The sequence below is a fragment of the Pongo abelii genome, chromosome 13, assembly GCF_028885655.2.
Source record: "Pongo abelii isolate AG06213 chromosome 13, NHGRI_mPonAbe1-v2.0_pri, whole genome shotgun sequence".
Taxonomy (NCBI): Eukaryota; Metazoa; Chordata; class Mammalia; order Primates; family Hominidae; genus Pongo; species Pongo abelii.
Window position 1 is genome coordinate 129,445,381 of NC_071998.2, and position 13,482 is coordinate 129,458,862.

The 13,482-nt window shown below is 46.1% G+C and overlaps 1 protein-coding gene across 9 annotated transcripts in view; it reads left to right on the forward strand.

Annotated features, from left to right (window-relative positions):
- Window positions 1-13,482, forward strand: part of CACNA1B (calcium voltage-gated channel subunit alpha1 B) — a 247,192-nt gene that overhangs the window by 153,810 nt on the left and 79,900 nt on the right. For all 9 annotated transcript variants that reach the window (XR_008510062.2, XR_008510061.2, XM_054520928.2 and 6 more), the window contains one exon: window positions 10,918-11,044. Coding sequence is in view for 7 of the 9 variants with exons in the window: in XM_054520928.2 (XP_054376903.1) it covers window positions 10,918-11,044 (127 nt within the window). In the remaining 2 variants the exon portion in view is untranslated. The remainder of the gene's footprint in view (window positions 1-10,917; window positions 11,045-13,482) is intronic.

Here is a 13,482-nt window from a genome sequence, read left to right on the forward strand (position 1 = left end):
CATCCTTTATGTCTTTAAATACTTCTTTAGTTCTGCCTCTTTCTCTTTTCTTTCCAGGACTCTGATGACATGAATGTTAGATCTTTTGTTATAGTCCCAAAGGCCCCTGAGCTCTGTTCACTTTTTTAAGTCTACTTTCTCTCTGTTGCTCAGATTGGATCATTTCTATTATTCTATCTTCCAGTTCACTGACTCTTTCCTCTGTCCATTCTGCTGTGGAGCCTATCTATTGATTTTCTAATTTCAGTCATTGTATTTTTCAGTTCTGAAGTTTCCATTTGGTTCGTTATATCTTCTGTTTCTTTCCTGAGACTTTATTTCTTTGCTGATAATTTTATATTTTTCATTTGTTTTAAGTATGTTTTAAAGTATCTGTTGAGCATTTTTATAATGGGTGTTTTTAAAATCTTTGTCAGATAATTCTAACATCTGTATCATCTTGGTGTCTGTTGATTGTGTTTTCTCATTCAAGTTGAGATTTCCTGGTTCTTGGTGTGATGAGTGATTTTTGGTTGAAACCTAGACTCTCAATGGTATTGTGTTACGAGCCCTAAGTCTTATTTACATCTTCAGTTTTAGCTTGTCTGCTGTGATGCCACGCCAGCAAGTAGTGGGGCATATTAGTCCATTCTCACACTGCTATGAAGAAATACCTGAGACCAGGTAATTTATAAAGGAAAGAGGTTTAATTGACTCATAGTTTCACATTGCTGAGGAGGCCTCAGGAAACTTAAAATCATGGCGGTAGGCAAAGGAGAAGCAGGCACCTTCTTCACAGGGTGGCAGGACAGAGTGAGCGCAAGACACTTAATAAAACCATCCTATCTCGTGAGACTCACTATCATGAGAACAGCATAGGGGAAGCCACCCCCATGATCCAATTACCTCCATCTAGTCTCTCCCTTGATTACAATCTGAGGTGAGATTTGGGTGGGGACACACCAAGCCATGTTACAGGGGTTGTAGAGAGTTGCCCCATTATTGACAGATGGGGATAGAAGTATAGATTCTTTACTTGAGTTCCACTGACATTCTAAGGGAGAAGGATTACTCATTACTGCTAGGCTAGGCTGGGAGTTTTAGCTCCCCACTAGGCTTCCATTCATACCGGCCTGACTGGGAGAGATAGGAGTATCTTGTTACTGTTACCCATCTGGCTGGCCTTGACACAATGGAGATAGACCTTATCACCTCCAGGTAGCAGTAGAAGTCCTGACTTTCCACTAGGGCTTGCTCCATTGAGTAGGAGGAAGAGGTTGTCTCATTCCTGCTGGGTGAGACGTGACGTCTAGGCTCCCCGTGTGATCTCTACTGGCATTGTGTGTACTGGGGGGTCTTGTTACCACTAGATAGGGGTGAAAGTGCCTGCTCCCACTTGGCTGTCTCTCAGACCACCCTAGCAGGGGCTTTGGGATGGTGGTGAGGGTGGAAGTCTAGGCTCCCCACCCAGTTTCTGCTGGTATAAGTGGAGGTAGGGTCATAGTTTTTTTTTTTTTGGCTTGTGTGTGTAGTTTGGCTATTGTTTAGTGATTATTGTCTGTAAGTTTTATATCTCGGTAGGCTGCCCCTTTCCTATTCCTTTCACTAGGGAGAGCTGGGTTTATTGAGCCTTTAAAAAATCTGTGCCTATTGGCATTTCTGGGTTGTTAGGTTCACTAGTATCAAATCTAGGATATATATGAGGCATAAAAGAAAACTCAAATAAGAAACTTATTGTTGTGTCATTCCTCAGGTCCCAAGGTCCCTAGCCAATATTTTCCTTCTTCCTTCTACCTTTTAGAATCTTATATTTGCCTTATATATGATATCCAAGGATCTTGTAGTCCCCCTTTATCCATGGTTTCACTTTCCCCACTTTTCTGTTATCTGAGGTCCACTGTGATCTGAAAATATTTATTACATAACTACTCTTGTACTTTGGGGCCATTATTAAGTAAAATAAGGGTTACTTGAACATAATTACTGCAATACCATGACAGCCAACCTCATAACCCAGATGGCTGCTAAGTGACTAATGCAGTCCAGGTGGGACAGAGCAGAACTGTGTGGGGTTTCATCATGATACTTAGAACAGCTAGCAACTTAAAACTTATGAATTACTTCTGGAATTTTCCACCTGCATCACAATGCCTGTGTCATTCACCTCACTTCATCTCACCATGTAGGCATTTCATTATCTTATAGCATCTCAAGAAGAAGATGACTGCTGGCCGGGCACAGTGGCTCATGCCTGTAATCCCAGCACTTTGAGAGGCCAAGGCTAGTGGATCACTTGAGGTCGGAAGTTCGAGACCAGCCTGGCCAACATGGTGAAACCCCATCTCTACTAAAAGTACAAAAATTAGCTGGGTGTGGTGATGGGTGCCTGTAATCCTAGCGACTCAGGAGGCTGAGGCAAGAGAATCTCTTGAACCCAGGAGGTGGAGACTGCAGTGAGCCGTGAGCTGTGATCATGCCACTGTACTTCAGCCTGGGCAACAGCGAGACTCTGTCTCAAAAAAAAAAGAAAGAAAGAAAAGAAAAAGATGACTGCCAGTATCTGTAGAAACTAGTTTCTTATTATTTTTTAAGTTTCTGATGGATTGGTAGTTGTGGCCACTTTTATATTTCTGATAGCCTTCCCTCCCTCCCTCCTTCCCTCCTTCCCTTGATAAACCCTTTTTTCCCTGAAGTTTTGTCCACTTAAATGGTTTATCAATGCCTCAGTCTTTGTCTTTCTTGATCTTCTCTATTGTATTTTTGTTTTCTGTTTCACCAGTTTCTGTTCTTATTTATTATTTCCTTTCTTCTACTTTGTGTATGTGTACTGTAATATTCTTTCTCTAATTTATTAGTTGGATACTCAGCTCATGACATTGAGCTTTTCTACTGTGCTAACGTGTTTAAAACTTTAAGTTTCTCTCAGAGTTATTTTAGTTATATATTGAAAGTTTAAATTTTTTGTTTTTAATATTTTTTCCAAGTGTGATTAAGAACTCTTGTTTGATTCATGAGTTTTTAAAATAAGTAGGATTTTAAATGTCTAATTGACAGAGATTTCTCTATCTTGTTCTCTTTTCCTATGTTTTGCAGTTGATTCCGTTATTCCTTTTCATATTTCATCACTCCTTATATTTCGGATCATCCATTGGGTTTCTTTCCCCCCCGCCCCTTCTGCCTGAAGAACAGCTTTCCTAATTTTTTTTTTTTGTTTTTGAGACGGAGTCTCGCTCTGTCGCCCAGGCTGGAGTGCAGTGGCTCAGTCTTGGCTCACTGCAACCTCCGCTTCCTGGGTTCACGCCATTCTCCTGCCTCAGCCTCCCGAGTAGCTGGGACTACAGGCGCCCACCACCGCGCCTGGCTAATTTTTTATATTTTTAGTAGAGATGGGGTTTCACTGTGTTAGCCAGGATGGTCTCGATCTCCTGACCTCGTGATCCACCCGCCTCAGCCTCCCAAAGTGCTGGGATTACAGGCGTGAGCCACCGCTCCCGGCCTCCCCCTAATTTCTTTTAGTGAGGTTTGATGGTGGTAAATTCTCTTGGCTTGCCTGAACAGTCTTTATTTTGCCATTGTTTGTGAGAAGTGGTTTTACATCACAGAAAATTCTCATTTGTTATCTTTATTTCAACATATTGAGACTGCTCCACTGTCTTCTGCCTTCTGTTGTTTCTGTTGAGAAGCCAGTCATTTGTCTAAATTGTTTTTCCTATATATGGCTCTGTCTTCTCTCTGGGGCTGCTTAAATAAAATCCATTTTATTGTGGAAAATTGAAACATACGGGAAAGTGGAGAAAATACGGTGAGCTCCTGTGCTCCGTCTCCACCCACATTTTGCCAGTGTTGTTTCACTTACGCTTCTTCTTGCTTTCTTGTGTATCATTTTAGGTGTAATACACCAATAAGCATGTCTGACAATTAAGGATTTATCATAGCTGTAGAGCATTATTACACTTAGCAATGTTGACAATAATTCCTTAATATTATCTAATACCTATTCCAAGTTCAAATTTTACTAGTTATTTCAAAAATAACTTTTTACGGTTGGTTTGAGTCAGGATTCAAACGAGGTTTACTCATTTGAGTTTGCTTAATCTAAGTCTCTTTTACTTTAAAACAGTTTTCCTCTGCTTATTCGTGCCATTTATTTGTTGAGGAGAACATATGGTTTGTCCTGTAGAATTTCTCAGTTTGGTTGTTTGCATCATGGTGTTGTTTGGTATAGTCCTCTGTCCTCAATGTATTCTGTTACCTGGTAATTAGATCTGGAACAGGGCTTCTGAGCCTTGCAGCTGTTGAAGCTCTATTGTGGACCGTGGCCTCTGCATTTTAGGATGCCTAGCAGCATCCTTGGCCTCCGCCCTCTCGATGCCAGGAGCGCCCCCTAGTTGTGACAACCAAAGGATGTCTAGAGACCGTTGTGAAAGAATCCAGGCCGGGCTCAGTGGCTCACATCTGTCATCCCAGCACTTTGGGAGGCTGAGGTGGGAGGATCACCTGAGGTCAGGCGTTCAAGACCAACCTGGCAAACATGGTGAAACCCCATCTCTACTAAAAATACAGAAATTAGCCAGGTGTGGTGGCAAGCGCCTGTAATCCCAGCTACTCAGGAGGCTGAGCCAGGAGAATCGCTTGAACCCGAGAGGCGGAGGTTGCAGTGAGCTGAGATCGCGCCATTTCACTCCAGCCTGGGCAACAGAGTGAGACTGTCTCAAAAAAAACAAAAAAAAAAAAAAAAGAAAAAATCCAGTTCCCTTCTTTTGGAAGGCTTCCAGGTGGTGGTGTACACTTCCTGCCGCATGGTATCAGGAGCTCTGTCATGTCTGGTGTCTCTCTGGGTGATACTAACATGGAGCAGTGGGTTCAGCCTGATCTGCCATTGTAAAGTTCTCCACTGGTCTTTCCCTAAATGGTTCTAGTGACATCGATGATTGTTACCCAGATCTGTGAGTTCAGTGAGGGTCGCAAAATGGTAAATTTATAATTTCATGATTCTTTCTGTGTTTGTTATTTTGACTTTTTCTGTAAGAAAGATCTTACCTCATCAACTGCTTAGTTACCCTGAAATTCAGTTTGTATGTGTATTAAACAAGGTACTTGCTTCATTCTGTCCCTTTATTTATAAGTTTTCAAAATAATGAATCAATGCCCTATTAACAAATAGGACTGGTGAGAGCTAGAAGAAAATTATTATTGTAAAATTTTGAATTTAATGTGTTTGATGTATTTTAGTTCTTTGCAGTCACTATTACTTTTGGTGCTTAAATTGTCCTATCTTGGCCCATGTTCACCCTTTCAAGTTGATCGTTCTGCCCTTCTCACAGGCCTGGAGTAGTTTGACAGTTCTCTGGTTTTCGTCTATGACAGCATGTTCCAGGATCGTTGTGCACACTTCCTGTCCCCGATCTGGAATTGCTCATTTCTCCAAGAAGCAGCACACGCTGGACACTGCTGTGATTCCTGTGGATTCCACCCCCCGCCCCCCCGCCCCCATACTCTGGTGGCCTTTGCCTCCAGGGGCTTCCTCTTCAGCTTCTCTTCAGAGACTTCCCTTGGACTACAGCAACCACAGGAAGTGCATGGGAGTTTGCATCCCCCAAGGTGGCACTTAGCCAATGAAGGGAAAGTGCAGGTGCAGGAGAGCCAGCTCTCTGGCTTCAGTCAGTACAACCTTCTGGTTCAGATGAGAGCCCAGAGTGTCCCTGTGGGAGCCTAAGCCGCCTTTACAGGATTTGGTCTGAAGCGCACCCTTGCTCGGCTTCTTCACCTCTGTGTCTTGCTTTTCTCTTCCCGTCTGGAAGCCCATCCCACCTCACGGTGTGCTTCTGTAGAACCTGACTGGAGACACCGTGGCTCCTTTGATGAGATAGAGTATTTAGAGACAGTGGTCTATGGTCATTGCTTCTGGTTTCTTCTGGGAGCCTGTCCCACCTCACGGTGTGCTTCTGTAGAACCTGACTGGAGACGCCGTGGCTCCTTTGATGAGATAGAGTATTTAGAGACAGTCATCTGTGGTCATTGCTTCTGGGTTTTTATTGCTTTCAGGCTTTTTGGTGGGCTTTTTAAAAAGACAAAAGTGGCTGGATGCAGTGGCTCATGCCTGTAATCCCAGCACTTTGGGAGGCCAATGTGGGCGGATCACCTGGTGTCAGGAATTCGAGACCAGCCTGGCCAACATGGCAAAACCCCGTCTCTACTGGAAAAAAAAAAAAAGTGTATAAAAATTAGCTGGGTGTGGTGGGGTGTGCCTGTAATCCCAGCTACTCAGGAGGCTGAGACAGGAGAATCGCTTGAACCCAGGAGGCGGAAGTTGTAGTGAGCCAAGATCTCACCACTGCACTCCAGCCTGGGCGATAGAGCAAGACTCTGTCTCAAAAAAAAAAAAAAAGAAAAAAATATGTCATTAATTCCATGGCATTTGTAATTCAAATAGAAGATTGTAGGATTTTAATCTCACCTTTGTATTTATCTCTCTTTTCTTCTATCCTGAAAATGTCTTTTTGTCTTTTACCTTGCTTATTCTGTTTTTTAAAATGGTATTGTTTACAAGTTTTTTCTTCCCTAATTATTTGCTTCTACTGCATAGAAATAATGAGCAGTTTCATCTGTTGGTTCTGTGTTCACCACAGAATTGTCAAACTAACTCTCGTTACTCTAAGTAATTTTCTGTAGATTGTTTTGTTTTTTTAGGACACAGTTGTACCATCTGTGAATATATCATTTTTGACCCATGAATTCTTTAGTCTTTTTTTAGTTTCCAAATGTAAAATTTTAATTTTAATTAATCTCTTTGTTTCTGGTTTCTGCCTTAATTTCTAACTTCAGTGTATTGTGGTTAGGAGAACATGATCTGTATGATAGTTTTCTTTGAAATTCATTTGCAGTTGCTCTGTGCCTTGGCTTTATGGTCAGCTTTTTTCATGGTTGGCTTTTGTTCTTGTTCTATATGTGCTTCAGAGGGATATGTTTTGTCTAATTTTGTGAGCTCTGAGCTTTTTATATTTGTATGCTAAATCAGGTTTGTTAGTTGTATTACTCAAATATTCTTTATATTCATTAATATTTTGCTTGATTGACCTGTCAATAATTTTGTTTTATTTTTATAGAGTTGGGGGGACAAATGCAGTTTTGTTACATTAGATCTATTGTATAGTGGCGACATCTGGGCTTTTCGTGTAGCCATCACCTGGGTCAGGCGATCCTCCCACCTCAGCCTCTGCAGTAGTTGGACCACAGGTGCACACCACCATACCCAGATAATTTTTTGTATTTATTGTAGACATGGAGTTTCTCCATGTTGCCCAGGCTGGTCTTGAACTCCTGGGCTCAAGTGATCCACCTGCCTTGGCCTCCAAACTGCTGGGATTACGGTTGTGAGCCACTGCGCCTGGCCTATATTTACTTACTTTATGTATCTCATCTAAGAATTCCTGTATCTGAAGTCTTTAGGGGTGTGAGTGTACTCATTGTTTCTGTTGTGTCTTTCAGTCATGGTGACCTTGTTTCATGGTGTGTTTGGTCATACTGTTTGAGTTCATATATGACTGATCTTAATCCTTTGTATTAGGGTTCTCTTAGAGAGACAGAACTAATAGGATATATATCCTCTCTATATATGTATCTCCTATATATCATATATACATATATATGATATATGTATGGGAGGTTATTAAGTATTAACTCACACGATCACAAGGTCCCACAATAGGCTGTCTGCAAGCTGAGGAGCACGGAGAGCCATTCCGAGTCTCAAAGCTGAACTTGGAGTCCGATGTTCGAGGGCAGGAAGCGTCCAGCATGGGAGAAAGATGTAGGCTGGGAGGTGAGGCCCGTCGTCTCCTTTTCACGTTTTTCTGGTTGACATTCGCTGGCAGCTGATTAGATGGTGCCTACCAGATGAAGGGTGGGTCTGCCTTCCGCAGCCCACTGACTCTCGTGTTAATCTCTTTTGGCAACACCCTCACAGACACACCCAGCATCAATACTTTGTATCCTTCAATCCAATCAAGTTGACACTCAGTATTAAACATCACATCCTCGTTTTCTCAACTAGGGTTTTGTGAGATAATTAAGCCCTACAGAAAATGAATTAACAACGTTTTCAGTTTTCTCAAGGACGGAACATAGCTTGTACCTCTTCAGATGTATAGGAGAGAAATCCTTTCTCTTGGGATATCTTTAGATATCTTGGGAAACAATAGCTTAAATTATCTCCAAATTCCCCCTAACCTGTGGGGACTCTGTAGGCCAACTGAGGAAGGTTTTTGTCAGAGAGGATTTGCATTTGTTATTTCCAGAAGCCTGGGGTGCTGCCAGTCCGGGCTTACTTTAGCCCCGCTTTGGGGATGATTCCCATTCAGCTTCCCCACCTTGAAGTGAGCCCAAGGCTTGGGACTCCTACCCATGCACTGGAAGGAGCAGTTCCTCAGTTCAGCCTCAGTTTCTTAATCTGGAAAGGGGAACCTGTGCCGTCGCATGCTGTCAGGGGGAGTAAAGCACCTGGGCCGTGTCTGGCACGTGGCTGTTCTTAGTGAAGGCTCTCTTCCTTTCTGTATTCCCCTCCAAAGCTCGCTGTTTTGCTTCATTGTCTCCTATTTCAGGAATTTAATTTTTTTAACTGTTAAGTCTTTTTAAAAATAGCCTTTCTCCAACAATGACTTTAGTCTGTTGCAGTTTTCATTTTTATCCTTTCTGTTCTTTCTTCTGCTTTGACTCAACTGACATTTTTTTCCTATGATTGATGACTTTCATATGATTTTCCATGTTGTAGTAAATCTATTTCAGAGAAGTAGTTCCATCCAAGCTCTGGCATCTTTGTCCTATTTATTTTGAGCAGCAAAAGTCTTCATTGAATCCAGACTGATTCTTTTTTCCCAGTTTACTTAAGTTAATTAATTATTCATTTATTTTAGAGACGGAATCTCATTCTGTCACCCAGACTGGAGTACAGTGGTGCCATTGTAGCTCACTGTAACCTTGAACTCCTGACCTCAAGTGATCCTCCTGCTTCAGCCTCTGGAGTCGCTGGAACTGTATGCACGCGCCAACACACCCTAATTTTTTAATTTTTAAATTTTTTTGTAGAAACAGGGTCTGTCGCCATCTTGCCCAGGATGGTCTCGTTGCTTGAGACTCCTGGACTCAAGGGATCCCTCCCACCTTGGCCTCCCAACGTGCTGGGATTACAGGCATGAGCCACCACACACAGCTGTGGCATGTTTAATATCCATAGTATGGTGCTTCTTACAAATATTGCATATTTTACTTAGTCAGTTTATGGTTGTGCATTTTATAATTTTTGTTATTGTAAAAGAACTTACAACACACGCCTTTAAGCCCAGCACTTTGGGAGGCCAAGAAGGGCGGATCACCTGAGGTCAGAAGTTTGAGACCAGCCTGGCCAACATGGTGAAAGCCTGTCTGTACTAAAAATACAAAAATCAGCCAGGTGTGGTGGCGCACGCTTGTAATCCCAGCTACTCGGGATGCTGAGGCAGGAGAATCACTTGAACCAACCTGGGAGGCAGAGGTTGCAGGATGGTACCACTGTACTTCAGCCTGGGCAACAAGAGCAAAACTCTGTCTCCTGTCTCAAATTTAAAAACAAAAAACAAAAAACAAAAAAAAAAACTTGCAACAAAAACTTTTGGCAATACATATTTTTGTGGGCATGCTTCATTTCCTTAGTAGGTAATGTCTAATAAATTAATAGAATTTTTTAGGGCTTCAAGTAAGTTTTGCCAGATTGCTTTCTCGGATTACATAATTTTCATTTTCAACAGGGAAGTTTGATGGTGCCCATTTCAAAAGTGGTCGCTTTAAACTGCTTGTGCTCATGGGTGGGGGCCGGTTATCTTGGCTCTGGAGCCAGCATCCTCGGTGGTATAGACCCCACTGCTGTGGCTTTGGCTGTTTTCATGCTCACCTCGAAGCTTTTTTTCTCTGGCACAGCCTTTCTCTGCAGGACTTCGAAGTGGCCAGCAGTCAAGGGCTCCACAGCGGGCTCTGGGGATTAGCACCTTCACTTTGTTGCTCTTTAAAATCCTATTTGCTTTTATGTTTCTTTAAAGAATTCAAAATGAGTTGCAGCAGTGGGAGGTGGCTCCAAGTCACTGCACGTCTTCCTTGGTGTCCCTGAGGTCTCAAGAGCTCTGTCATCTATAAGAATTGAAATATACAATAGGATAGTTGAAAATGAAGAATTATTGTGAGAAAAACACTGGGCAGGGACAACAAAATTTACCTAAAAAAAACAACAAGGTGGCGGCCATGTTAGCCCTGGGGAGTTTGATTTGTGGGAGCACAGCTGGGGGGTGTGGTGGGGTGCTGAGTGGCAGAGGATGGGCCCTGGGGGAAGGAGGCGACGAGTGGGGGGGGCTGGCGAGGGAGCAGGGCCTGAGCAGAGGCTGGGTCCCCCTGGGAAGGGCATCTTTCCAAGCTCCATGGCCTCACAGGACCCTCTCCTGGGATCTTGAGGAAGAAAATCCCAGGTCAAGGGAAACTGGACAGCGAGGTACAGGGAGCCTCTGTGGGTTTGCGGGTCAGGGGTTGGCCCCTGCTCCTCCCTGTGCTGCGGGTTCAAGGTCCCAGCAGAGGCAGTGGGAAGGTCTCACCAGGCTCTGGGCTTCTCAGTGCATCGAGACCCCTCAGCGCGGCAGACGGGTCCACAGCCACGGGTGCTGGGCTCGGTGTTGTTGCCAACCTTGGTGCAGCAAGAGGTGAGGAAGGGTCCGTTAGCGTCTCTGCGGCAGATGGTGGTCCTGGCTGTCATGCACCATGGTCATGTGTGTGAAGCACTGTTCTTAGCTGCATGCCCATCCCTGGTGGGCCTGTGAGGACCTGATGCAAGTGCCGGGGGCATGGGAGCTGGGAGAGAGCCACGCGATGTGGGCTTTGCGTGCACCACACCCCTTACTCGGGGGCCCTGTGTCCTTGTAGGTGGTAACGTGGACCTGGAAAGCCAAGCAGAGGGGAAGAAGGAGGTGGAAGCAGATGACGTGATGAGGAGCGGCCCCCGGCCCATCGTCCCGTACAGCTCCATGTTCTGTTTAAGCCCCACCAACCTGTGAGTCTCCTTGCCTGCTGGTGTGTGTGGCCGCCCACTCACCTATGCATCATGGCCTGTGGGATCTCAGTAGCCAGCATGCACTGATTCTGCGCACTTATGTAGAGAAACGGCTCTAAGTCCCACAGCAGACCCCAGAGGCACATGCCCGTGTGACCTCATTCTGCAGAAGAGGACACGGGCACAGGAGGCAGCCTCAGTGGAGCTGGGGTGAGCTCCAGGCCCGGGCTCCTCACCTCCTCTGTGGTGTGCGTGTGTCTCTGCACACAGGGACCCCGTCTGCCCTGTGTCGCAAACACACTTCCATCCATCTGCCTTCCCATCACACCTGGCACCTGTGTTGCCTGCGTGTGTGCACTGTGTTTATTTGCATGTCTATCCGTGTGTCCGCGCCTGTGCTTTTCATGCATTCATCATCCACTCTTCAGTCCAGGGCTTCCATTAGTCCAGCCAGTGTTTATGTGGCAGACAGCACTCTAGGTCCTGGGAATAGCTAGGAATGAACAAAACAGGTGAGAACCCCTGTCCTTGCTAAGCCTGTGTGCTGGTGGGAGAGACAGACAACAGACACGACAAATAAGTAAAAGACATAAGATGCAGATAGTGTTAAGTACTGAGAGGAAACACAAAGCAAGGCGTGGAGATGCGGACCGTTGGGTGCTAAAACTTAGATGAGAAGGTCAGATGGGGCTTCCGGGGTGAGACTGGAGCAGAGCTTGAGGAGGAGGAGGCAGAGGGAGAGGCAGACGGGTGGAACCACACAAGAGCTTGCCCGGCCAGAGCAGGGGCTGGGCAGGTGGACGGGAGGGCAGAGGGCAGCAAGGCCGCGTGGACGTACCCCTGTTCGTTACTGATCTGTCCATCCCCTTCTTCTTCTTTCACCACCCAACCATCTTTCCACCAAGCCCTGCGTTACCCCCTCTCCCTGCCTCCTCCCCCCATCATTCTTTTATCCAACACACATGTCTTGGGAGCTCACCCTGCTATGCTGCGGTTAGGAGTAAAGCGGTAATGGAGACAGACATGGATCCTGCCGTGTCAGGACTGACAGTGCAGTGGCAGTGAGGGGTGGTAACCCGGTATGGAAATGGAAACACAGGAAGGCACTGGCATTCTGGGAGCAGGTGAGAGAAGGCCAGGGAGGTTTTCTGGTGGAAGTGACATCTTGGTTGAAACCTGAAGGATGAGTAAGAGTTAAGGTGAAGAGGGGAGAGGGGAGGAACTAGCGGAACGTTCACAGTAGCCCAGAAGTAGAAGCCAGCAGTTGGCACACAGCCAAGGACAGAACTGGGTCAGAACACAAAAGGGTAGGCAGGGCTGGCTGGGTGTTCTGCTGCGGGGTTGGGGGGTTGCACCATCCCGGAGCACACTGAGAAGTGTGGGATGTGTGCACAGTGGGGGCACTCGGATTGCAGCCCAGCAGGGCCCTTTTATGGGGAGACTGCCGATGGAGGCCACTGAGTAGATGGTAAGGGTTTCAGGGAGAGAGAGTGGTGGTTTGACCAGGGTACTCATAGTGTTGATGTTTGGAAGTCAGGTGCGTGCGGAGGAATTTTAGAGGCAGAATCTACAGAATTTGGTGATAAATTAGATGTGGAAGGGGAAGGAGACATCGAGGATGTCTGACTGAAACCCAGTTTCTGCCTGACAGTTGTGGAAGGCACTGCGTTCACCAAGACCAGCGGTGCTGCTGGGGTCCCGCCCGCAGACCTTGCAAAGCCTGGGGCGGCTGGGGATGTCTCATGGCCAGGTGGACTTAGGATCTGAGCTGGGGGTAGAGCTGAGCGCCAGAAACCCAGACACAAGTTGGAGTGGATGGCGGCTGAATTAGAAGGAAAGGCAGCCCTTTTGAGGAGGGGAAGTGGCAAGGGCTGAGGCAGCAGCAGGCTGGCGGTGGGCCAGGGATGAACAGCTCTGTGGACACAGGGGCATGAGCTAGATGGCTGAGTTCCCTTCAAGGAAGAGGGAGATGTGGGCAGCCGCTTAAGATGGATGGCCCTTGGGGGTTCGTAGGTTTGGGTAAGAGGAAGAGCTTAGAGGGGCTGGGGGCGGTGGACATGCTTGCGAGGCAGAGGAGGCACCTCCAGAGCACAGCCCTCGTGACGGGGGCCGTCTGCCCCACCTGCTCCGTCCACGGCTGCCTCTTCTCGTCCCCCACCCGTAGATGGGCTTCCCAGCCTCCTGGTTACTGTGCAGTCTCACGTTGTGGCTCTGCCAGTAGCAGGGAGGCCCCTGCTTGTTGATTTCCTCGCTGCTTCCTGGTATTTTGACTGCTGAATGGAGCTTCATCAGGCCTGTTCTGGTCACCCCTGTGTCCCCCAGTGTCCAGCACATGCCTGGCAGGGTAGGTGCTCAGTAATGTTGAACAAGCGAGTCAGGCAAATGGGACTGGAGCAAAAGGCGAGCATGTGGCAGTGTGTGGAGTGTGTTCCTGTGCA